The sequence below is a fragment of the Anthonomus grandis genome, chromosome 5 (genome assembly GCF_022605725.1).
Source record: "Anthonomus grandis grandis chromosome 5, icAntGran1.3, whole genome shotgun sequence".
Classification (NCBI taxonomy): Eukaryota; Metazoa; Arthropoda; class Insecta; order Coleoptera; family Curculionidae; genus Anthonomus; species Anthonomus grandis.
Window position 1 is genome coordinate 7,484,549 of NC_065550.1, and position 26,382 is coordinate 7,510,930.

The 26,382-nt window shown below is 33.6% G+C and overlaps 1 protein-coding gene across 2 annotated transcripts in view; it reads left to right on the plus strand.

Moving 5' to 3' along the window:
* Positions 1–26,382, plus strand: part of LOC126735881 (piwi-like protein Siwi) — a 94,804-nt gene that overhangs the window by 21,910 nt on the left and 46,512 nt on the right. For both annotated transcript variants that reach the window (XM_050439978.1, XM_050439979.1), the window contains exons 3-7: positions 6,545–6,614; positions 6,667–7,041; positions 16,011–16,267; positions 16,321–16,504; positions 25,075–25,308. In XM_050439978.1, coding sequence (XP_050295935.1) covers positions 6,545–6,614; positions 6,667–7,041; positions 16,011–16,267; positions 16,321–16,504; positions 25,075–25,308 — 1,120 coding nt within the window. The remainder of the gene's footprint in view (positions 1–6,544; positions 6,615–6,666; positions 7,042–16,010; positions 16,268–16,320; positions 16,505–25,074; positions 25,309–26,382) is intronic.

Here is a 26,382-nt window from a genome sequence, read left to right on the forward strand (position 1 = left end):
GTATATAAAAGGGAGTATTATTAAAATTATATAATACCATACAGACCAATAAGTAAACAACATTACAATAATTAAAACTAGAAAGAACAAGAGAGTCTAGAAGATTGGTTCTTAATTTTGAGGAAATGTCACCTACTAAAAAGAAGTTTGAAGAGAAATAAGTCAGTTTAAAATATTGTTTAAAAGTAATCATGACATCTCAAGTTACTGTCAAGTATAATGCCTAAATTATTAGCAAAGCTAGTATCATTTAAAGTAAACTCACTGTTGTCTATGTTTCCATTTTTGCTTTTTATTTTTCAAGTAACAAATTTTTCAACTCAATTTGAAAACAGAAAAAAAAGACAATTTACCAAGACAAATAAATATTAACATTAAATTTATCGCCAATTAAATGGGTCAATAAAAGAGATAACAAACACATATACATCATATACATCAAAACATTTTCTAGTCATTGAAAATTCATCCAAGATATTATATGCCTTTTTTTTACCAATCTACGAAACAAACTGTTTATCACTACTAATAATTCAAATAATACTGTAAGTGACCAATTTTCTAAAACCCATTATGTTGAATGTTTTTCTCATAAAAGTCGAATGAGTGATGCAGGCAATGGAGACATAAAAATTGAATGGTTTAATAATGAGCTAGTAGATTTGAGTGAAAGATTACACACCCTGTTTGATATCTATAAATATAATCCTATTTTAGTCACCAAGGAACCATTAAACAATTATAAAAACAATTACAGACAAGCTATTTGTCAAGCAAAGAAAAATGCCTATGACTTACATAAACAACTCCAATAAAAATTAACAATTTAATGTGGAAAATAATAAAGCAAAACTCTAATAGACAAGTTTTAAGTAATAGTAAAAACACATTGTGCAGAATCTTTTAATTCGTTCTTTTCATCCATTGCAGACACTATTCTTAGCAGTATGCCTACTTCATCCACTTCATTTCTTGTTTACATGCCTGTTCCTATGGACAATGCTCTATTTTCATTTTAACCGGCATCTATTTACAGACTCTCAATTTTCAAAGGTTTTAGAAATAACAAATCTACCACATTGGCAATAGATAGTCACACAAAATATCACGAAAGGATGGGAATTGGGTATGGATTCATATGCATCTTTTTATGACTCACTAAAGCATTTGATTGTGTCACTTATGCAATCCGTGTCTGGAAATTAAAATTATACCATCTGGATGTTAATAGTGTGAGACTAATTGAGTCATATCTTCAGGGTAGTTAATATCTTGATTTAATGAACAGTCTTCTTCTTCTTCTTTCAGCAACCCTTCACAGTCCACTCCTGGACATATGTCTCCCCTATATTCATCCATGTTTCTTTGTTCTGTGTCAGTTGGTGCCATCTGTTGCCCACTTTATTTTTGACATCATCGAGCCCGCGTAACTGTGGTCTGCCAACGCTGCGTTTATGTATGTGAGGTCTCAATTGAACGATGTGTCTTGACCATACGTGTCCTACCCAGCTCCATTTCAGGTGGGCTATGCGTGTTATGACGTCTTCAACTTTAGTTCTTTGTCTAATACTCTTGTTTGTGATATGGTCTCTCAGGCTTATTCCTAGCATCATCCGCTCTATGGCTCTTTGGGTGGTCCTAAGCTTGTTGGCTGATTTAACAGTGAGTGTCATGGTTTCCATTCCGTAAGTCATCACGGGCAGTAAGCAGGCATTGAAGACCTTTCTTTTCAAATTAATTGAAATAGTTTCATTTCTCACGTGTGATAGTTTACCCGTGGCTGCCCATGTCAAACGAACACGTCTGTTTATTTTGGCAGTTTGATTTTCTTTGCCCAATTTGATGCAATGTCCCCAATATTCACATATTCTTCGACGTTGTCAATAATTCGATCTTCTATATGTACTTGAATATTGTCAGGTGACATGACTTTTGTTTTATTTAAATTCATGGTTAAACCTATTCTTTTCGATTCTCTTTGAAGTTCTGCCAACATCTCCTGTAATTCTATTATATTCTGGCTAAAGAGTACTATATCATCCGCAAAGCGTAAATGGCTCAGATGTTTGCCGTCGATTTTGATGCCTCTCTCGTTCCAGTCCAGAGTTTTAAAAACGTCTTCCAGTGCCAGTGTAAACAGCTTTGGGGAGATGGTGTCCCCTTGTCTTACTCCTCTTTTTATTTGAATTTTGTTTGTTTCTATCACTTCCGAGATTTTAACGATGATTGTCGCATTTTCGTATATGTTTTTGAGAAGCTGCTTGTATCGAGAGTCGATTCTTGTATTGTTCATGGCCTTAAAAATAGCGCACAACTCTACGGAGCCAAAAGCTTTGTTATAGTCAACAAATCCGAGGTCTAGTGGTTCATTGTACTCGTTGCATTTTTCTATTATAGTGCGAACGGATTGTATGTGTTCTATTGTGCTATGACCTTTTCGGAAGTCAGCTTGTTCCGGGGGCTGATAGGCATCTAGTTTACCTGTAAGCCTATTTGTTACTATCTTTGTCAGAAGTTTGTACGGGTGGGGGAGTAAGCTAATAGGTCTATAGTTGTCGATTCTCAACCTATCTCCTTTTTTGTACTGTAAAATCACCTGGGCCTTTTGCCATGCTTGGGGTATCACGCCTTCTGTCATACATTAATTAAGAAGAATTGTCATTGCTTCTACAGTAGTTCTTTCCCCAGGTTTTATCATTTCAGCTGTAATTCCATCTTCCCCTGGTGCTTCACCGTTTTTCATTTGAGACAATGCTAGTTCTACTTCTTCTCTGGTGATGTCAGGAAGATCTTCGGAGCCTACATTGAGAATCGTTTCATCAACTCCGATTGCTTGTTCTGGGTTGTCTCCTGTGTACAGTGTGCTGTAGGAATTTTCCACGATATCCATTAAATCTTTACTGTCCTCTTTGATGTTTCCGTTTGTGTCCCTTAGTTCATGTATTCGGAGGCGTCCATCATTGTTACATGTTTTAAGTACTTTCATGTTTTTGTTGTTTTTGATGGTCGTTTTTATCATTTCTGTGTTGTATTGCCTTAAATCTTCCCTTGTTTTCTTTTTTATCAATCTGTTAATTTTGTTGTATTCATGAGTCCCTTTCTCAAAGTTTCTTCGCTTTGCCATGAGTTCCCTAGTTTCCTTTTTTATTTTTAAATTATTTTTCTTGGTAGTGGCACATATCTTTTTGACTGTCGTTCTAATGTCAGTACTTATTCTGTTTTCTATTATATTCAAACTGTTTAGTGCTTCGTTATTAGACAATTTCTTGTTGAGTTCAGCTTGGAATTTTTGGCGGTTTTCCTGGATTGTTTTTGATGTGGGAAATGGTTGTATTTTGATTAGCTTATTTCGTTCACTCCTTACGTTTATTTCTATTTTACCTCTTACCAACCTGTGATCGCTACCAGTATCAAAGCGATTTAGGGCCGAAACGTCTTTTATTGTAAGCTTTTTATTGGCTAGTACGTAGTCGATCTCGTTTTTCGTATTTGAGTTCGGGCTTCTCCATGTCCAACGTCTCTTTTCTGATTTTTTGAAGAAGGAGTTCATACAGTACATACTTTCTTTTTGGAGATAATTGATCAGTCTTTCTCCTCGTTCGTTGGTACAACCCAGTCCGAATTTACCCACATATTGATTTCCGTTTCCCGCTGGTACTCCTAGTTTAGCATTGAAATCGCCAATAATGTATTTGTAGTGTGCTGTTTCTATTGTCAGCGCTTGTGAAATGTCATCGTAGAATCTCTGTCTCATCATCGGGTGCAGAGCTTGTAGGGGCATATACTTGAATTATTTGGACGCTATATCTTTTTGATATCTTCAATACTATGTAAATGACTCTACTCGATATGGATTTCATCTTAGTAACTAGCTGCTTTATACTCTTATGAATCATTATCGCTGTTCCGCCAATGTGTGTATTTTCCTCTCTGTTGTTCCGATACAAAAGGTGGCCTGATTTCAGTGTGATGCATTTTTCGTCCGGTAATCTGGTTTCGCATAGGCCCAAGATGTTCCATTTGATATGGGATAGTTCCACCTCTAATTCTTCCAGATGTTCGGTTGATCTCATTGTTCGAATATTATAGGTGGCTAGGTGAAGTTTAAATTTGTTCTGTATTAAGAGTGGTTTACGGGGGTTTTTAGCCATAATCTTCCATGTTGGCTAAACGGGTTGGAAGATATGAATATCAGCCGCTCCTGACATGAAGAACAGACGCTGTTTGCAGCCGTCCACTCTGGATCAGACGCTGCGTGGGAACTTTCTTAGCTTCACCTTCAGCACTTCGAGACCTTACCGGCATGGGTGGCCCTACCGGTAGCTATACTACCGCCGGCATTGCTCGCTGGCTGTAGGTTACTTAGCCCTCTCACCGACGACAAGGTGACAGTTCCCCCAGAGAAGGTGTGTAATTAATGAACAGTGTGTCAACTGAAAGGAGTAGGGGTCATGATGTTCTTCAGGGGTCTGTCCTTGGTCCTCTGCTATTCCTCGTATACATTAATGATCTTTCTAATGTTCAACATTTAAAACCTATCCTTTTTGCAGATTAAACTAGTAATGTTATTAGGTACTCTGCTACTGATTCTGTATTGGACATGATAGGTGATAGCAATAAAAATAGTCATGAATAGTTTAAATAGTAGCCAATAGACTTTCCCTAAATGCATTGAAGCCCAACAAGTTACACTTTAGCTTAAAAAGAATTTCACTTAATATACCATGTGTGGTCTCACACACAAAGTTTCTAAGACTTATTTTGGATGATAAATTGACATGCAAAAATTGTATATTACCTATCAGGCAGACTAAGTAGAATACGTTTCATGATAAGGTCCTTAAGGGTCCTTAAAGTCCTACCATGGTTACTTTTCTGCAAATATGTGCTATGCAATTTTGAACTGAGGACGTTCTAGCCAATCACAGGAAATCTTTAAGCTTCAACGGAGGTGTATCAGGACAATGATTGGGCTGGGATATAGGGATTCTTGTAAACTACTTCCGAGTACTTCCATATACTTACATTTCCTTGCGCCAATCAATGTTTAGTTTACATTGTTAATAACATCTCACAGTTTAGAACTTATTCAGATATAGACCATTACAACACCAGACATAGTAGAAATATTATCACGAACTCTCTAGAACCAGACGAGGCTCTGACTACTAATTGTGTCCAGTTCTTTAATGTTATGCCAGTCTATAAGAAATCTTGAAGGCAAGTTATTTTTTGGGAATATTAAATTATATTCGGTAAATGGTGCCTTTTATTTTTGTGAGGAATACTTGAAAGAAATTTTAATTTTCTTTGACTGATGATTCTGAATAATGTTCTTGTTGCGTTAAATTACTCTTATGTGTTTGAGGATGGATTATCGTTGATGCAGTCTGGGTGTGCAAATGTATGTTTTATATTTTGGGGTATGACTTTGTTCCCTGCATTTACTTGCTGGTTCTGTATGAAAGTTTGTTCTCTTGAGGTGTTCTTTTTGTTATCTTTTATAGGAATTGTGTTTAGATTTTAATGTATAATAATTTAAATTTCTACTATTTTACAAATAAAAATAAATAATTTTATAGTGATGAAGTAGTCCATACTTGCAGTGGAGTCGTAGGTTAAGGTAAAATGAAAATCCTTCAGTCTCTCTCCACTATTTGTACACACATAATTATATAATTTCATTTTACCTTAAATAATTTTATATTTATTTCTAGCCATTAGACTTACATCTTGACTTGTACAAACACATACTGTGTAATGTATTAATAAATAGTTGATTTAATATTCTTATTCTAAAGGCAAATGATTGTATATTTTGATCCCCTTATAAATGATTGAGTGTTTTGTAAGAGCACTTTTGCACAGATCCAAGTTATTAAAATTAAATATTGTATGTGCATTTGTGTGAAAGTCTAGTCCCTTAACTTTGAAGTCAATAAAATAAAAATACAAGTCACTGTCATTATCCCCTCCCAAATGAAAAGTGTCCTACAATAATCTCCAAAACCTGCCCTACACAAAAATCTTACAGCCCACTTCTGCAACACAAAAATGGACTGCAAGAGACAAAGGCCTGCAAATAGCCAAAAGTGGACACCATGTCTCAGATGTGTCTCAACTAGGGTAAAATAAACATATTTTGCTAAATCTCTGAACCAATCTGACTCTGGAAGAGTGTCATGTCTAAAAAGCGTGACTTTGAATAGCCTCCTCGTTCTTCGGATTTGACAACGGACTTTTTTCTGTGGGGCTACCTGAAGGCGTATTCTAGCAAGCCTAGTTTGTCGAACCGAGACTGTCATTTGATCTGACCCGTTCTGATTCCAATAAATGGTATTGGAAATCCTAAATAAATCTTGTTCATTTGTCCAAATTGGCTGGAAAATGGCGGAGTTATTAAATGCTTTTTTACCTGCACTCTTTATTAATTATTTTATCGTTTGATATTTCTATAAACTGTCGGGCTATCAAATTATGTATACAACCCCATTAGACCCTAATGTTATTTTATCTGGAACATTAACATTTTATCTTTTTTTAGCAAACTGTTGGACGTGGCTCCAGACAAGGTGGCGGAGATGATCGTGCAGTTACAGGTGATGTTCAACAAGGTAAATTTCCTATTACAATATGTATTCGCAAATGTCTCAAGATATATTTTAGTTGTTCAAGGGGGAGACCAAGGAAACCTGGCGAACAAAAGGGGAGGAGGTGGAAACGGTGTTCGCGGTCGCCAGGACAGAAACCAAATCATTAACACTAAACCTCAACACATTCAAACCAAGAAAGGTGTTGATGGTACATCAATTCTTGTGAAAGCAAACTATTTCCCATTGATTTCTGCTACTAAATGGGGTCTGAATCAGTACCGTGTTGATTTCAATCCCAACATCGAGGATACAAGAACGCGTAAGAAGTTGGTTGCTATTGGCATTCGACCATTCCGTGTTACCGGATATCTTTTTGACGGCACTGTCCTTTGCACACCCAACAGACTGCACCCAGACCCATGCGAGTTCACTGTTAAGGATGAAGTCAGTAAGTAGAACTAATTTGCAAATTCCCTTTTATAGTCTGCCAGAATATGTTTTTTAATTTAAAATAGAACTGCTTGTGTTTCAAAAATCATGATCGACTTTTTTTCTTAAATATACATCATATACTGTATAACATGACTTATATTATTTATTTCAAAAAAATAGTTCATACCGAAAAAAATGAAAGATTGTGTTTAAAGAAGTGACAGGGTTATAAAAAATACACAGGATTTTTTATTTAAAATAAAGACGTTTGGATTTAAGTTATGTAACTTAAAATTTTAAAATTTTTATAGCAGGTATATTTATTTAACTAACAGTATATTTATAAACTTACAATATACAGGGTGATTGGTGGTTTATGGTACCTTGGACGTTTACGGAGAACGGAAAATAATTTTTTTTTGAAAATTTGGCAACATGGGTTTTAGCTGATGATCTAACGATTAAAAATATTTTTAGCGATGCAGCGTTGCCGCTTATACCAAAAAGTAGTAGCAACTTTGTTATTTTAAATGGAATACCCTGTATATTTTTTTATTTTACGATCCGCTATCACTTTATGATTGGTTTTGTATAAGGTATTCCTATACCTATCTTTAGTGGTTTTCGAGAAATTAATTATTTTCTTTATTTTTTTACCAAAACATAGGTCCAAATAAATTTGTATTACTACGGCACTGGAATGCGCAGAACCAATAATAAACGTAATTTATGGAAGTATTGTACATTATTTTTCACTATGAAAATTTGTTCTACGTTATACAGGGTTGCTCAAAATTAGTGATTTTACCGCTAGATACAAAAATGGTAAAAAGTGCATTTTTTTAAATGAAACACCCTGTATATTATAACATATTCGAAAAGGAAATTAAAATCCCTGTCTAAAGACGTATTATGTTCCTATATCGAAGTAGTTCGGTTTCGGAAATAAAAGCAATTTTCTGTAAAAATCGGAATATTTTGACATATTTGCTTTAGTTGGCCATGAAAGGTCATCATGGAAAGAAATAGTTATTCAAATGAAGTTTTGATGAATCTATTTATTATTCATGGACAATGAGACAAAATTGTAGCAAGAACATGCAGAAGGTTCAATGCAATGTACCCGAATTTACAAAAAATGGATAAAAGAAAATTTGTGCAAATACAAAATAACTGTACAATTTCGTTCACAACTTAAAAATGATACAAGTTTGCCCAAGCCTGTAACGTCTGATGAGGACAACATCGTGAATGTTTTAGCCTACTTTTACGCATATCCACAAGCTTCCATCCGGAGTGCAGCAGATGATTTAGGCCTAACTTATTATTCTGTGCAAAGAATTCTGAACGACAATAATATGCATCCCTTTAAATATTCAAAAGTTCATCAGCTGAAACCGGATGATTACCAACGTCGCATTCAATATTGTGAGATACTTCTGACACGCACTCAAGAGGATCCAAACTTTCTAAAAAAAATAATATGGACAGACGAAGCAAAGTTTTCTAGAGAAGGTATTTTTAATATCGTATAATTTATATTTTTAATAGGTATTTTTATAAAACCACACGCGGTTAAGGAAATGGGGTTTCAAGAAAAATTTAGTTTTAATGTTTTTTGTTTACTAAAAGACAATCAAATAGCTTTTTTTATTTACGACGGGTCATTAAACTCCCATAAATACATTCAGATTTTGCGCTCAGTAGTAGAAGATTTTCTGGAAAATTTAAGGCTTGAAGATTATCGCACTTGCTGGTTCCAATTGGATGGGGCACCTGCTAATTGCACTGAGGAGGTGACACGTGAGTTATTTGAGAAATTCGATGACCGCTGGTTTAGGCGTTTTGGACCATGGGACTGGCCTGCGAGATCACCTGATCTTACACCACTTGATTTTTACTTTTGAGGTAATTTGAAGCAAATGGTATACAAGACACCGGTAAACAGGAACTACGTCAACGAGTTATCAATTGCATTGGTCAACTAGATCCTTCTGAAATACAAGCAGCGACAACACATGCTGTACAACGCAGGATTTTGAATTGCTTAGAAGTCAATGGCAATCATTTTGAAAATTTATTGTAAATTACTTATAATCTTGTATCATTTTTAAGTTGTGAACCAAATTGTATAAAGTTATTTTGTATTCACACACTTTTTCTTTTATCCATTTTTTGTAAAATCGGGTACATTTCTTTGAACTTTCTGCATGTTCTTGCTACAATTTTGTCACATTGTCCATGAATAATAAATAGATTCATCAAAACTTCATTTGAATAACTATTTCTTTCCATGATGACCTTTCATGACCTTTCATGGCCAACTAAAGCAAATATGTCAAAATATTCCGATTTTTACAGAAAATTGCTTTTATTTCCGAAACCGAACTACTTCGATATGGGAACATAATACCTCTTTAGACAGGGATTTTAATTTCCTCTTCGAATATGTTATAATATACAGGGTGTTCCATTTAAAAAAATGCACTTTTTACCATTTTTGTATCTAGCGGTAAAATCACTAATTTTGAGCAACCCTGTATAACGTAGAACAAATTTTCATAGTGAAAAATAATGTACAATCCTTCCATAAATTACGTTTATAATTTCAAGGTTCTGCGCGTTCCAGTGCCGTAGTAATACAAATTTATTTGGATCTATGTTTTCGTCAAAAAATAAAAAAACTAATTAATTTCTCGAAAACCACTAAAGATAGGTATAGGAACACCTTATACAGAACCAATCATAAAGTGATAGCGGATCGGAAAATAAAAAAATATCATTTTTTTTTTTCCGGTTTAATTTTATTTCGTTACATTCGCGTTCTAAACCATTTTCAATGCTTTTTTCGAAAAATTTCTTTCGAAAACTTTTAAAGGAATGAATTTGTTAGCTGCTCTTTCTTCTAAAGTAAAAATAACATTTTCTAAAATTGCCATTATTTCCACTACAGAATTGTTCTGACGTTCAATCTTTTCTATATTTGTATGGAAAACAGACATCAAAGAATGGACAAAAAAAAGATAGGCCTCTGAAAAATCGTTTTCAAAAAATGATTTAAGTATATGAGGAACATTATCTTGAGACAAGAAATATGCCTTGAGAGCGTGAAACATTTTTAAAACCCTTTCAATAGCGGGAAACAAAGATAGCCATCTAGTTTTAGAGTGATATAAAAGAGTCTCATGTTCTGTGCCCACAAATTCACAAAATTCTTTTAGTGATTCAACTCGTACAGTGTAAATACTAAAATAGTTGAACATTTTAAGTATGATCGTTTCTATATCAACTTTTAATTTGTCACAACTATGGTGCACTGCATTATTGATTACATGAGAGGGACAACCTACACCAACCAAATTTTGATTAACTTTAGATTTTAATTTATTAAAAACATTATTTTGACCTTTTCTGCCTATGCCACCAAAATTTTTATTGCAATTATCCCCTGAGAATGCAACACATTTTTTTTCTAAATTATTTTTTTTAAGCGTATCTAAAATTAAATCACAAATTGTTTCTGCTGTTTCGTTTGGAGCACGTTTAGTTTGATTTCCTCCATTTTTATAAACAAAATACTGTATCAGCATTGGAAACATTTTTAGTGCGTTATGATTGCTTGCATCTGTAGCTACACCAATATATGAAATCTTGTTTTTGTTTATTTCGTGGAGAGTCATTTCAAGAGTATATGGTCCAATTACACTATTTATAATAGCCTCGACCTTAGTTCGTCCACAGGTAACCTTCTTGGCTATTGCCGAATCATGGTAAATTGCTTTATTTAACTAACAACAAAAACATACAATTACTACACACATAAAATAATAATTAAAAATGTACCTTGGTTGTACAATCCATGGACTTATAAGATTGGTGATGGCAAACTGTATGGAAAGCTAATGTTGCTTCAGCAGCTTTTATTGATTTGGTTTCTCCAGAAGTTACCACAAAATTTTGAATGCCAGAAGTTCCCGCTTGAGCTCTTAACATTTGTTTGTCCTTTTCTTTATTTATTTGGGTCTCAATATCAAGCTTGCCTTAATGAGCAATTGATATTGAAGAATTGCACACATTGCAAATTACCTCACTGGTGGTTTTTCCTTTCTTAAAGGAAGGGTATAACCGAAAAATTTCATCTGAATAAGTACCGGGTGTACAACTAAGAGAGGTCGCCGGCCATATCTGAGTAACTACTCATCGCACAGCGTAGGAAAAAAAAATTCTGATAAAAGCGGCAAAGAGAAATTGCTGGAAATTATTTACAAGTTTTTACGATGACCGCTAGGGGGCGTAATACAACATTGAAATAGAAAAAATTGGTTTTATTGAGAATATTTAAGTAAATAGAAAAGAATGCTGCCAGTATTATTTAAAAGTATTATAAATTCAAACTTTTTTTTCTAATCTGTCAAATAATAGGTGGGGAAAGGGTTGAATATTTATATCTAAAATTCTTGATAACTTTGGATTGGCTTAACGAATTTTAAGGAGCTTACTTTTGTTTTTAAGGATAATTATTAGGCTTTTATGTGGTATAATTACTTAGCCGTTTTAGTTGTTTTGTTGAGCGCTAGAGGGCGGTTTGTTTTAATTTGTACTTTTTCAGCGATTTTCTGGCAAATATTAAATACAACGATGTAATTTTTTTCATTTAGGCTAAAAGAGCATAAAAAACATAAAAACTGATGCAAACCGCAACTCGATATCTTATTTTATTCCGAAATTATAAATTAAAATATTTTTGAACAATGGAATTTGTCGCCGCGCTGGCATTATTGCGTCACATAGTCAATAGTAAGCTTTGGAAACAAATGAATTTGATAAATATTTTCGGAGCCATGATAAAACGTTTATGATCGATGTCAAATGTAACGTCGAAGACAGATTTTGAAATCATTTAAGTTTTTAAAAATGCCAAACGTAGCTAGCAGTGTATTTTGAGTTAATGCAAAACGCACGCATTGCAGCCCGTATATATGCCCAAAGATATCCTAACAGAAAACACTATAATCATAGAGTCTTTATCGCTTTAGCTACCAGGCTAAGAAATACTGAAATTATTCGCGGCAATATTGATTGAAGACGAAGGCGAGGGCGCATAGAGGCAAACGTTATAAATATTTTGGCATATATTGAAATAAACCCTCTCATAAGCATCCGAAATATTTCTAGGGAATTGGGAGTGTCCCTCGACACAGTAGAATATATTCTGAAAGAGCACAGGTACCTATTTTTATTTGTTACAACACTAATAAGCATCCTATTATCTTATATTTATTGTTTTTTACTTAAACTTCATTCATATCACGTTCTGCACCAGGCGCTTCTCGAAAAAGACTTTGATAACAGACGCAATTTCTGTTATTGGCTGTTGAACATGGTTAGAGAAGATACCCGATTTATTTCGAAGATATTAAGGACGGACGAGGTATCATTTAGTGATGGTGGTGTAAACCGGCATAATCTGCATTATTGGGCAAAACAAAACCCCTGTTGGATTTGCGAGACTCAACGACGCAACGACTACGACTGTGTATTGAAAATGAAGGAAAACAGTTTGAGCATCTGAGACACCATTAAAAATATAAAACAATTTATTTATTACAAAAATTCTGGTAATTAATTTAATTAATAATTTCGGAATAAAATAAGATATCGAGTTGCGGTCTGCGCCAGTTTTTATGTTTTTTCATGCTCTTTTAGCCTAAATAAAAAAAAATATATCGTTGTATTTAATATTTGCCATAAAATCGCTGAAAAAGTCCAAAATAACAAACCGCCCTCTAGTGCTCAACAAAACAACTAAGTCGGCTAAGTAATTATACCACATAAAAGCCTGATAATTATTCTTGAAAACAAAAGTAAGCTCGTTAAAATTGGTTAGGCCAATCAAAAGTATCAACAATTTTAGATATAAATACTCAACCCTTCCCCCACCTATTATTTGACAGATTAAAAAAAGTTTGAAATAAAAAATGTTTAGAATTTATCATGCTTTAAAATGGCATCATTCTTCTCTAGGATTCACTTTGAATATTTTCAATAAAACCAATTTTTTCTATTTCAATGTTGTATTACGCCCCCTAGCGGTCATCGTACGAACTTATAAATAATTTCTTACGATTTCTCTTTGCCGCTTTTATAAGAAATATTTTTTTCCCTCTGCTGTGGGATGACTAGTTACTGAGATATGGCCGGCGACCTCTCTTAGTTGTACACTGGTACATTTGCGTTTTGGCATCACCAAAAACCAATTTTAGACTTTTAACAAGATTTAATTAAAAATCTTCACTAATAAAACCTAAAAAGTCGTGAACTGCTTAACGTTACCGTAAACAATGTGAAAATAATGTAAATAAATGCATTGGGGATTCCCCGAAAGAAAAAACCTCTTGCCGCGCATGCCGTTATAGACGAGCGATTGACATACCGATGCGACGCCACTTTATTTATTCCGCTAAACACTAAAGGTAAATTTACACTACTAAATTTATCGGCGATTTGAAATATCTAAATGTTTTCAAAATAATTGACTATTTTGAATGTTTTATGTTCTTTCTTGTCTTAAAGAAAAACCCGGACATTTAAGAAAAATCCGCCCGGACTCATTCGGACGTAGCAAAAACCCGAACCTGTCCGGATTTATCCGGCGGTCTGGTAACCCTAGATACATACATTCTGCAAAACGTTCTTATGGTCTTTGCTATACCCTTTCACGACCATCCGAAGACCTTAGGGTAAATTTTGGCTCCCTAGTAAACAAAAGGCGCCCACAATAATTTTTACCTCAGTGGATTCCTGGTAAACTGAAGTCGCGTAACACGATGACGTTTCAAGTTGCTCTGGATCTGTCTATGACTAGCAAGATTGGCTTCACCAAGTCTTCGTCTAACGGTCTGTTTGCTTACATTTGTATGCTGAAGGCGATTTCTAATTCGTACAGCTGTAGCATGTCGATCTCAGAGATTTTGCAAGATTAAACCCAGTTTTTTTTGCTTAAGTAATGAATGATTGTTCTCAAAAATTACTTAAAACGTGTTGTGCTATTTGTATGTTGTAAGTTATTAGAACAACACATCACAAAACGTTTAAAAGAAATTATACAAGGTGTTTCATAATTCGTGGGACAAACTTGGAGGGGTTGTAGAGGGCCTCAAAAATAGCAAGTTTGCGCAATAAACTCGTATCTGAAAATTATTAGATTTTGAGATACAGGGTGATAACATTTAAAAAAATCTTATTTTTCATGATAAATTTGACATCCCTGTAGATATTTTTCTGAAAATTAGTAGGTAGTTTCTATGCATTTACTACTAATTTTTAATATATAGTTTTATATTTTACCAGTGGCGTCCATGCGGGCTTGAACCTAGTGAACTCTTTAATGGTGCGTCACTGTTTTGCTTCAAATAAAAAATATTTTTCTAATCCTCATTTAATTTAGAGTAAATTTCGCCGAAATCTGGCTTTGGTTTTTCCGACGTAGCGTTTTCGCATAAGTAAGTAAAACCCATTGTTCGAAATTTAATTCTCGATAAAATTAAATTTTTTTATTTCATCCGTTTCATAATATTTACGATATTTATTATAAGGAAAAAAAAATACTTGCTGAATTCGGTACCAGAAAGTGAGTTTTTGCCATTGGTAAGGTTAAAAATAAGATTTTTCCTTAAAATTGTATCACCCTGTATCAACATCTGAACATTTTCGGATAGGGATTTATGGCGCAAACTTGCTTATTTTGAGACCCTCTACGACCTCTCCCAAGTTTGTCTCACTAATAATGAACACCCTGTATCTAAAATATTAAATGTTCCGTTTTTCCGAGTTGATGAGCGTAATTAATGTACAGTGGTGGCCAAAGAAATAAGAGTGCCTGGTTTTATTTGAATATTCCTAATAATATATTGTGCTACATAGAGAAAAAAACAATAACGATTTCACATTTGTACATATGCCATCAGTGATAAAAAAATAAAAACACGTTATTCTTTGCCAGTTTAATTTCTAATTATAAGTAAATAATTTATTTCTTACACGTTTTATGGTGGACAAAAAAATAAGGGTTTTTTTTAAAAAATTACCATAAAAAATTATAATTACAGTGTACTGCAAGACAAACGACAGCATTAGATAAGAGAGTCAGTACTTTGTAGAATAACCATTATTCTTGAGGACGGCTGCGCATCTTCGTGGCATCGAATCGATCAACTTTTGGCATGTTTCAACTGGGATGGATTACCCAGCTTCCTGAACTTCCTTCCATAAATCTTGCTTATTTGTTGGTTTTTTACAAGCTACTCGGTGCTTTTTCTTGGACGACCTCGATTTTCAACATTTTCCGTTATATTTTGTATTTTTAAAACTCAGAGAGATTACACAAGGTGATCTTTTAAGCACATTGACAATAAATGCATAGGATTTATTTTGACTCCTCAATTGCAAAATTAGACTTCTTTCTTCGGGGCTACAATGCTTTGCGCGACCCATATTTACCAACGCGATGCAACAATCTTGTTGAAACTTGTATTTATGGAAAATATCACAAACAAATCTGAATAAACAGAGACCAAATAGTTACAATAAAGAAATACTTTTATTTTTTTTTCCATGAGATTTTTAAACAATAATGAAAAAACTTGCTTTTAAGAGATAATTCTTGGTTAATAAGCATTCTTGGTTTATTTATAAATTTTATAGAGTAAACAGATTAAATGCCGGAAGAAAATGCGTAGTATTTTATTTGCAAATGCCATCATATAGCGAAGCTAATTCAGTTTGATTTGAAATTTGATATGCACTCTTATTTTTTTGGCCACAACTGTAAATATCAAAGCCTACTACCATGAAATCTTCTGTATCTTTAACGATTTCCACTATTCCAACGTACATAATTTTAAACTCAACTCCTTGTGTGGGGTAGTTCTCCAGGCTGAGTGCATCCATGGATTATATCTTATCTTACATCATATTTTATTTTAGCTGAACAAAATGTCCAGGTAAATATACGCATGGTGGGAGAAATAGCATGGGGTGATTGGACCTACCTCCAGCTGTTCAACATTATAATCAGAAAATGCTTGGCCTTTATGAAGTTTCACTTGTTGGGACGAAACTACTTTGACCCTACTCTTAAAGCAACTTTACATGAGCACAACTTGGAAATTTGGCCCGGTTTCCTCACAGCTATGAGGCAATACGAAAATAGCATCATGTTGAACGTCGATTTGTCTTTTAAGGTAAACCTCATCAGAGTTAAATTTCCATTAATATATTATATCGCAAATTTTAGGTTTTAAGATTGGACAAAGTTTACGATCTGCTTTTGGAGTGTGGCCAATCACGAAACCCGAAACAAGAGTTTCAACAGAGAGTTATTGGTGCTATTATACTCACTGAGTACAATAATAAAACATACAGGGTAGATGACGTGGACTTTACACAGAATCCTAACTCTAAATTCACAAAAAGAGATGGTAAGTACACAATTTATTTATTTATTTATTTAACGGATCCACCAATTTCACAAAAATAAAATAACACAAAAGATACTAAAATTAATACAACTTAATTTAAGAGAACTCCTAAAACTGCTAAAAGAAACGTGCAAGTCAAGACTATACCTATCAAAAGAACCAGTGGCGTATCCAGGATTCATTCCTGGGGGGGACAACATGGTTTATCACCATTTAATATACAATATACTTACATATGTATGTATGTGTATGTTAGTTAATTTTTTTGGCCTATTATCGGAGATATGGTATTATTCATCAGGAAGGGAGAAATAATTACCATGTTTTTGAAATGCTTTTATTAATTTAAAAGCTACAAAAATAAAGAAAAATAAAAGATACTAATATAATATATGGATAGTCAAACAGGCACAAGGCAAACAAAAAATTATTCTAAAGTAACAAAAACAAATTGACTCCTAAAAAAAGTAAACAAGATCAAAACTCAATAAGGTATCTATATAAAACACCAAAAAAAGCCAAATAAAACTAAATAACAATATTAAGTTTCCTCGATTTAAGCTGCATTTCGTTAAGTACTTCCTCGGCACTAACTGAGATTTCTGGATATACATACAGAAGAGTTAAACCATTTAATCTATCTTCACTTATTGTAGTTCGTAAGTAAGCCTTCAATAATTTAAGTGTAGAAAATTTTCTTTCAGGGATTGCTGTGCTTACAGGTAAAGTACAAAAAATCTTTAACAACATAAATATATTGGAAAATATATCCTGATCACACATTACTAGGGCATCGAGAGCGGAGCTCGAATATTTTTCTGGTGCACAGGCTTCAAATTTTCTATACCAAAGTTTGAGTTCAGCAGAAACCATAGTAAATGAACAATTTTCTAAATCATTTTTATAAAAATTTACCAAATACTTAAGACTTTGAAGTTAATTATCAAGTTTCTTATTTACTGATGGAATCAGACAGTTAAATGATTGTAATATATCTTTATGTTTAACAAATCTCTCTTCTAATTGTAATAAGACGCATTCTAAAAACGGAATAAATATTGATATTCTGAAATATTCTTCAGTTGTGTTAGTTTCAAAATTTGCCCTATTTTTTTGTCTGGTAGTTATGCGTGGTTTTGTTATTTCTAAACCAAATAATTTGTTTATATTTTTTTTTGCCTCTGCAAAAATAGTTGCAAAACTATTATCTGCTTTATGACGTAAATCTTTAAGCTCTTTTAAGCAATCTTCAGCCAGTAATATTGCTTTGCCTAAATCAATATTAACTGATTGCAGCAACTTTGATAACGGAGTGGTAAAACATGTTCAATTACATAAAGAGTAATGAGGAATTCTGATGTACTTAAGGTGTTTATCCGGCATTTCATTTACTTTTTTAGTTAAAATATTTTGACGTTTGGGAGTATTAAAAAAATTGAAAGCATTTTCAATAACACCCATGCAATTTCGTACAGCCTAGACAGAACATGCATCGGATATAGCAAGGTTAAGGGAGTGTGAGACGCAATGAACATATAAAGCTGTAGGATATTCCCTTCTTATAATAGCCTGTACCCCAGAAAACTGACCACTCATTGCCGCTGCCCCATCGTAACCCTGGCCTTTAAGATTATTTAAATCTAAACCCCAGTCTGTCAAATTTTCGATAATTGTTTTTGCTAAATTATGCCCAGTGGTTGAAGTTACTGGAATAAATTGAAAAAAGGACTCTTTAATAGATAAATTATCGCATACGTATCGAACGCAAAGAACAAACTGCTCTATTTTGGCAATATCAGTTGTCTCATCTGCCAAGATTGCATAATATTTTGCAGATTTTACTTCTGCTATTATTTTTCGTAAAATATTTGTGTTACATGCATTTATTATTTCGTTTTGTATTATACTACTTAAATATGTTGCGTTATTAGCAGAACTCAATATATGTTTTTTCAAAATTTCATCACCCGCATCAATTCGAAATTTTAACAAAGATCGAAATTTACCTTCAACAGGTGTGCAAGACATTGTTTCCAAGTTTAAGGATAAGGGTCCAGAATCTCGATGCCCCCTTAATGGAAGACCATTTCGCCCACAAAATATGATAGTTTTTATAATAGGTGTTAATTTTAATCTATTTTCTTGTGCCTGTTTTATGCGACTAGTAAACAATAATGTTTCTATTGACATTTGCTTATTTTCTATTACTTGTTTCCTGTTAACATAATCTAAAACTGACCTCTTATGGTATTCTGTCTGTTCATGAAGTCTTAGCTTTTCAGCGCATTTCTTCCATTTGCGATAAGGTTCCATACAAAGCATACCTACTTGCTGACTACTAGTGTGACCGACTTCTCTTTTGCAAAAAAAGGCGCAATATTTGCAATAAACTCCATCTTCTTTTAAAGAGTACTTTGGCCACTTATACTGTTCTAAATAGGTTCTATTAAATTTTCTGGTAAATTTCCCTTCTTTCTTCGCTGGAAAATTGAAATTTATCGGCGGAGTCCAAATTTCGCTCATTATACTAATATACTGTTCCTCAGTTAACTTATTTGCTAAAATATTGCTAACATCATTAACAGGAAAATTTGGCGGTGTTTCTGAGGATAAAGTCGTTATCTCTGTTGAAGAAGTAAAGGGTTCTTCAACATTTTCTATAATATTTGGTAAGGCATCAGCTGCGGTGGACGTAGGAATATCATTATTTTCAGCTTGTTTAATTTTCTTAACAAATTTCAATAAATTGCTTTGCACTCCCGCTCGTTTCATATTTTATATAGATAAAGCAAAAGTAACTCATCGAATTAATAGCAACTATGTGGCCATGGCACAAAACAGAAAATATGGATACAAATAAAGCAGCCGCGTGTGTCGACAATGTAAAATAACTAACGAAAACGAAACTACACGATAATGCTGTGCGACGACGCGACGCGGCGAGCGCGCGCTTTAGATGACAACAAAAAACACGTGATGAGTAGGAATGTAATGAGATATCGATATCCTACTAAATATACTTTTATTATATCATATTATTAATAAATTAATATTTTTTCTTAATGAGAAAATAAAAGATATTTCTTTTCTCCCTAGCTTTTCTGGGGGGGTGCAATTGCCCCCTTTGCCCCCCCCCCCCCTGGATACGCCACTGGAAAGAATGTTGCATTTTAGTTATAGGATTATACTGTCCATAAGAACTACTATCAAAATCTACATAGAAGAGTTTTTTCAGTCTAGTCAATTTTTGCCCAAAAATTCAGCCTATTTAAAAGATAATCACAATCAGTCATGCCAGATATTAATTTAAAAATAAAACACAAGTCTGAATTATTACGCCTTAACTCAAGTGGGTCCAACGAGAGAACTGACATGACTTACTTGTAATCAGTACGACCATTAGCTAATGGAACCTTAAGTTTAAAAGAACAATTTCTTAAGAATTTATTTTGAACTTTCTCAATATTTTCAATATGCGATTTATAAAATGGAGACCATACGGGACTAGCATACTCCAAACCAGAACAGACTAATGAACAGTACAGAACTTATACAGTGCTTTCATTTCAAAACGATCCACCCTTAATAACTTTAAAAAAAAAACTGTCAATCACCTCCTCACCTCCAGAAAAAAAAAGCCAGTGAGTAAGCAAAGTGTAGTGAGCTCCCGCGCACTACACTTTGGTAGTTCGAGAGTGGCTTGATGAAAATTTTCGAGAAAAGTTGATTGGCAGACGTGGTGCAATCGAATGGCCTGCGCGGTCTCCGGACCTAACCCCACTAGACTTTTTTCTTTTGGGCTACTTAAAAAGCAAAGTTTATAAAACCCCACCTGAGAGTATTGAGAATTTAAAAAATAGAATATTTCAAGAATGCAGAGAAATTAGCGGGCAGACCCTTGCCAATGTTCGTAAGGAGTTTGAAAATAGGCTTTTTGTGGCTTATTGTCTTACTAATAACGGCGCGCATTTTGAACATTTAATAAAATAAATTTGTTAAACTAATTCAATTTGTTTTTCTACCCTACCGATTTACACTTTAATTGCTTCTTGGTCAATCAATTTTATTTTTTTTTAAAATAATAACTATTGATAGCATAATGAATGCCCTTTAAAATAATGTATCACACCATGGGGTAGCCATTTGACATACCAAAGTTTGGCGTAAATAAAATATCCATTATTTCTAGACATTTTCGCTAACTATTTGCTTACACATTTACCGATTTAATTTTTTTTGGTACCGTTGAATAGAGAATTTTACGCTGCTTACTATCATGTATCACACGATGGGGGTTCGCATTTGACATAATAAAGTGAGGTTAGCTAGAGGTGAGGAGGTGATTGACAGAACTTCAGTAAATGCATAATTAAATGCGTCCCCCTGTATATCTAATTTGACGTGTTGCACTGTATAGACAGAGCATGAGAAGTCTTGACTGCATCTAGTTATAAATCCTAGATTTTTATACGCTTTCTGAACTAACTTTTCAGCATGAGACGAAAATGTCAACTTAGAATCGAAAATTACTCCGAGATCTCTAACTTCCGTGACCCTTTTTAAAATAGTGGAATCTATACTATAATCAAACAATGTAAGATTGCGTATTCTTCCAAAAGTTATTGAATAACACTTCCGAACATTTAAATCTAAACCATTAAGGTTGCACCATTCATAGAGATTAGGCAAGTCATCCTGTAACAATTGACATTGAACATTAGAATCAATAGACAAAAACAATTTTAAATAATCAGCGAATAATCAAAATTCACAATTTCTTACAAATAATCCTATATCATTAACAAAGATTATAAAAAGCAACGGACCCACATATGATCCCTGAGGAACGCCAGATGGCACAGAAAAGCTGCTAGATAAGCAGTTATTAAGCCGTATACATTGCGATCTACCCAGTAGATAGTCCCTTAGGCAACAAATAACATTTGATTCAAAACCCAAAGCTTGGAGCTTTGCCAGTAGAAGCGCATGAATAACTCTGTCGAACGCCTTCGAAAAATCCGTATAAACAGCATCAACTTGTGAACCCTTACCAAAAGCATTAAACAGATAATCTTCATAACATATTAAGTTAGTAACAGTGGAACGACCTTTTTGAAAACCATGTTTACTGATAATAAGGCTTTTATATTGCCATGACAATTGCTTGGTTACAAGTGCATCCAAAAGTTAAGGCAAGGTTGACTGTACACAAACTCCCCGATAATTACTGACATCACTAGTATTACCAGACTTAAATATCGGCGTAATATACGAATTCTTCCAAAAAGAAGGAAATACTCCTGACTTTAAAGACAGATAATAAAGTGCAAATACAGAGGTAAGGCTTCGACAGAGTACAAACACATTCACGAAGTAGCAAGCTGGGTATGCCATCCCGTCCCGCAGAAGTCTTGCTCTGTAAGCCAAGAATCTCGTCAAAAACCTCTACTAAAGATAACTACAAATTTGACATCGAATTGATCCACACGCCCTGTCATGTAATATTCAGGTAGTTGAAATGCTTCATCAGAATATACGTTTGACAAATATTTGGCAAATAAATTAACATTATCACCACCCTCATCACTAGTTTCATCATTAAAAAACATATGTTTAGGAATAATATTTGATTTTTTAACATTACTTATATGTTTCCAGAATAACCTAGGATTTAACAATAGATTATTCTCGGTACGAAAAATATAATCGCGGTAACACTGACCGCTCAAAACACTGCATGACTGCCGAAGCTTTGCAATTGAGACTTAAACTTCTTATGAGCAATCCTCTTACGTAAAACTAAGCTTCTTAACTCTCTTGAAAACCATACAGGAAAGCTACCAGTATTATAGGACTTAATAGGCACAAAATATTTGAGGTGATTTCTTCATACAAAAGGTCATTAAACTTATTTAGAGAAATATTTATATCAGAAGTGTTGTTTATAAAGGACCAGTCGATCGATGAAAAGAAATTATTTAACGATACAAAATCAGCATTTTTGAAGTCACAAAACTTTACTGCATATTTCCGAGACCTTGACATAATATATGGTACTGAAAAGACACATTCATACGGAGTGTGTCGAGAGCCAGTCACCGGCAATAAAAAATCATCCGCCAATCCAGAAGACCCATTAATATTAGAAAAACAAAGGTCAAGAAATGTGCCTTCCGGATTTGGTAGCTGAAACATTTCTTTACCATTTAAGTAATTAAATACCTGTCCAAGCAGTGAAGCTGGTGCGACATTCGAACACCCATCTGAAAAGGTAACTTTAAGATTTTGATTTTCATTAAACCAAGAGCAGCCAGGTAGGTTAAAGTCTCCTGCAATAGTAGATAAGCAATTCGGATGGGCCTCAAAGATCTCCAGTACTGTATCACAGAAAGCATTGTATTGACCCATATCAGATTTTGGCGGCAGGTAAACCACACTAAAAACAATATTCTTAAGATTAAGTTGTACAGAAAGAAAAACTTGCTCTAACGATGAACAAGAGTGTTTAAGTAATCGTGGTTTTAACTCCTTTCTCACAGCGAGTAATCCTTTTTAGCACTTGTTAGGGCATTTCTATCATATCTAAATACTTCATATGCCGTAAACTCCAATTCAAATGACAAAATGTCCGGAAACAACTATGTTTCAGCCAACGAAAGTACATAACTGCATGCTGATATTGATTGCTTCAAATGCTTCAGCTTAGACCTCATACCATCAGCGTTAAAATAATACATTACCAAGGAATCACTTAATCGTTTTTTGGACCTCATACAATTTTCTTAGAGATCGATGGAACCCCATTGGTAAATTTAACTATCTAAGTTTATTATTGGTGCGATTTTGCTCGGGTTATTTTTGAATGTTAAGTCCAGAAAAACTGCATCATTATAAAAAAAAAAAAAAAATCTGCCATGCAAATTCCAAGACCTACTAATGTCAAATTAAATACAAATAAAAACAAATAATAAACTAACAAAAATAAATACAAATAAAATAAAAACAACAAACAAAACAATTAAAAATTAACCGCTACTAAATTTTTGAAATTACTAATCCACCATTGTTTTCTATGCATTTTACATTCCTTTTGCCTACATGTTAAATAACTTTACGGACTTGCTCTGGAGTAATTTCTGAACAAACCTGGATTATTCTGACTTGTAAATCTTCTAAATTTTGAGGTCTTGATTTGTACACTTTTTCTTTAAGTAAGCCCCAGAGAAAAAAATCGAGTCGCGTTAAGTCAGGGGATCTCGGTGGTCACTCAACGAAAGGACTGTTTCGTCCTATCCAACAGTTTTCAAAATGTTGATTTAACCAGTCTCTTACTAAACGAGCATTATGGACAGGACCACCATCTAATTGAAACTTCAAATTAAGGTGATATCTGAAGGGTAAATCTTCTAATGCGTTCGAAAATTCATTCTCAAGAAAATTCAAAAATTCAATTGTATTCAAATTACCATTAAAGAAAAAAGGGCCAACAATTTTGTCGCTTAGTATTCCACACCAAACGTTATGCTTTTATGTTAGTTTTTTGCAAACATCTTCTTATACTTTCTCTGGGGATGTTAAGGACCAAACTAGCCGTTCTGACACTACTTCGAAGATTGCCGTTAAAATATTCCAAAATGTAATTTTCATTTCTTCTGAGCCCACGCCGTCCATTATGTCTATTTTTAAGTAGATTTTTCGAAACAGATCCTGTTTCATTGAAAATTTTATTAACACGTTGCACAGTACTTAGACTTACTAGTCTATCAGGATGCCTAATATTAAATTCTCTGGCAGCTTCTCTCATCGAACGCGTGTTACCACCAACAAGACGCACAATTTCAATTTTTTCTCTTAAATTTAAATTTTCCATGATTACTAATACTATCTAAACACGTTCTATTACCACTTTTGACAGTTAGATGTCAAATGTGACAATTCAATATTTTAATAATTTTTAAAGACAATTTAGAAGTAAAGCGCGTTTCTTTTTTTTTTTATCATAAAATTGTTATTATTTAATATTTTTTGGTGAAATTTGGTATAAGGCCGTTTTGGGGGATGCCGAATCCAGTGGTGTGGACAATTTTTTGCTAAAAAAATGCCTAGCATGGTTTCTTAAAATTTGGCCCTTAAAAACTGATATTAGTAGGCCTTGGAATTTGCATGGCAGAATTTTTTTTGTTATAATGATGCAGTTTTTCTGGACCTAACATTAAAAAAAAAACCGAGCAAAATCGCACCAAAAATAAACTTTTTATCAGGGTGACCCGAAAACAAATGGGTCACACTGTATATGATATAACAATATGCAGCCTCTGAAATTCAGATAAATGTCATTCCTACGAAAATATGTATACCCAAATTTATCCTGCAAGTCTAGAAGTTTAATATGATTAGATTAAAACACAGATTTGACACACAATTTTACATACAATCAACTTTAAGCACTTTAAGCTTAAAAATAATTAATATGTGTGTAAAAATGAGTATTTACCCTTTTTTACTGAATCACTGGTACCAAGAACTAATAAAAGTTTGCTTGATATTAATAATTTTTCAACTCTTTTCAGGTTCACAAATTTCATACGTAGACTATTTCCAAGATAGATACCACGTTAGAATTAATCACATGGATCAGCCACTGTTGATTTCTAGAAGTAAACCTCGCGAAATCAGAGCTGGAATGCCGGAGTTGGTCGTTTTGGTACCAGAATTGTGTGTTATGACTGGCTTGACCGATAAGCAAAGAGAAAATTTCCAATTGATGAAAGCCATGGGAGAGCATACACGGGTTAGTGCTGGAGGTAAGTGTGCAATTTTCTAAAAAATGGATATCGTTATAATATAACGTTAACATGTTTTAGGGTTAAGAAAGCCTCTAGAAAATGAGATTTAAATTTTAAATTGCTTGAAAATGTAATACATAAGTCTGATATCTCTTAAACATACAGTATCAGACAAAATTAAAGCAACTTTTAAGATATTTGCATAAATTGCTGGTAAATATTTTACTTGTGTTTCAATTAAACTTTATTTACCAATTAATTTAAAACATATAAACCATACGGACGGATATAATCTTATAAGAAATGATAGACCATATATAACAAATACAGTGAGAGCCAAAAGTCCGGAATAACTTCATTTAAAATTCAGGGATATGTTCAAAAAAAAAAACGCTCGGACACGTCTATTTTTATTTTTAACTGCGGGTTTTCTTACTATAATTTTATGTATACAGGGTGGTCCAAAAATAAGTTACGACCATCAACTTCAATTTTTGAAATGGAAATACCTACTTTTTATTCTGTATTCTTAAAGAACAGAAAATTCTAGACATATTTCATGTACAATGTCCTATACCTATCTTCATTTGTTTTTGAGTTATTGACAGTTGAAGATCGGCATATTTGCACTTTTGACATGTTATAAAATCCAAACGGTTAGACATAGACAAATGCGGTTTGCACTTTTAATCGAAGCTTTTTTAAAACCATCTGTTGACACTAGCTAGTAAGTGTCAACAGGTACTGAGAAATTTACGGTTGAATTTCTGAACATACAATAATTCATGCAACTATGTAACACCTTTACTAAGGTAACCTTGTTTTTTGTATTTTTTCATCCATTGTTGCAATGATGTTGTCATCATTTTTTGAAATGACAGGTATCAAGCAGTCTTATTATACAGCCCTTGTTTATTGTAAAATTTAATATTGCCTGAAAAGATGAATAAGTTAAGTGAAACTGAGAGAATAGAAATACTAATTATGATAGGATGTGGTGATCGCATTAGGACCCAACACCAGGTTTGTGAAATGTTTAATACCAAGTATCCTGATAAGACAATATCTCAGTCTACCGTTAGCAAACTAGAA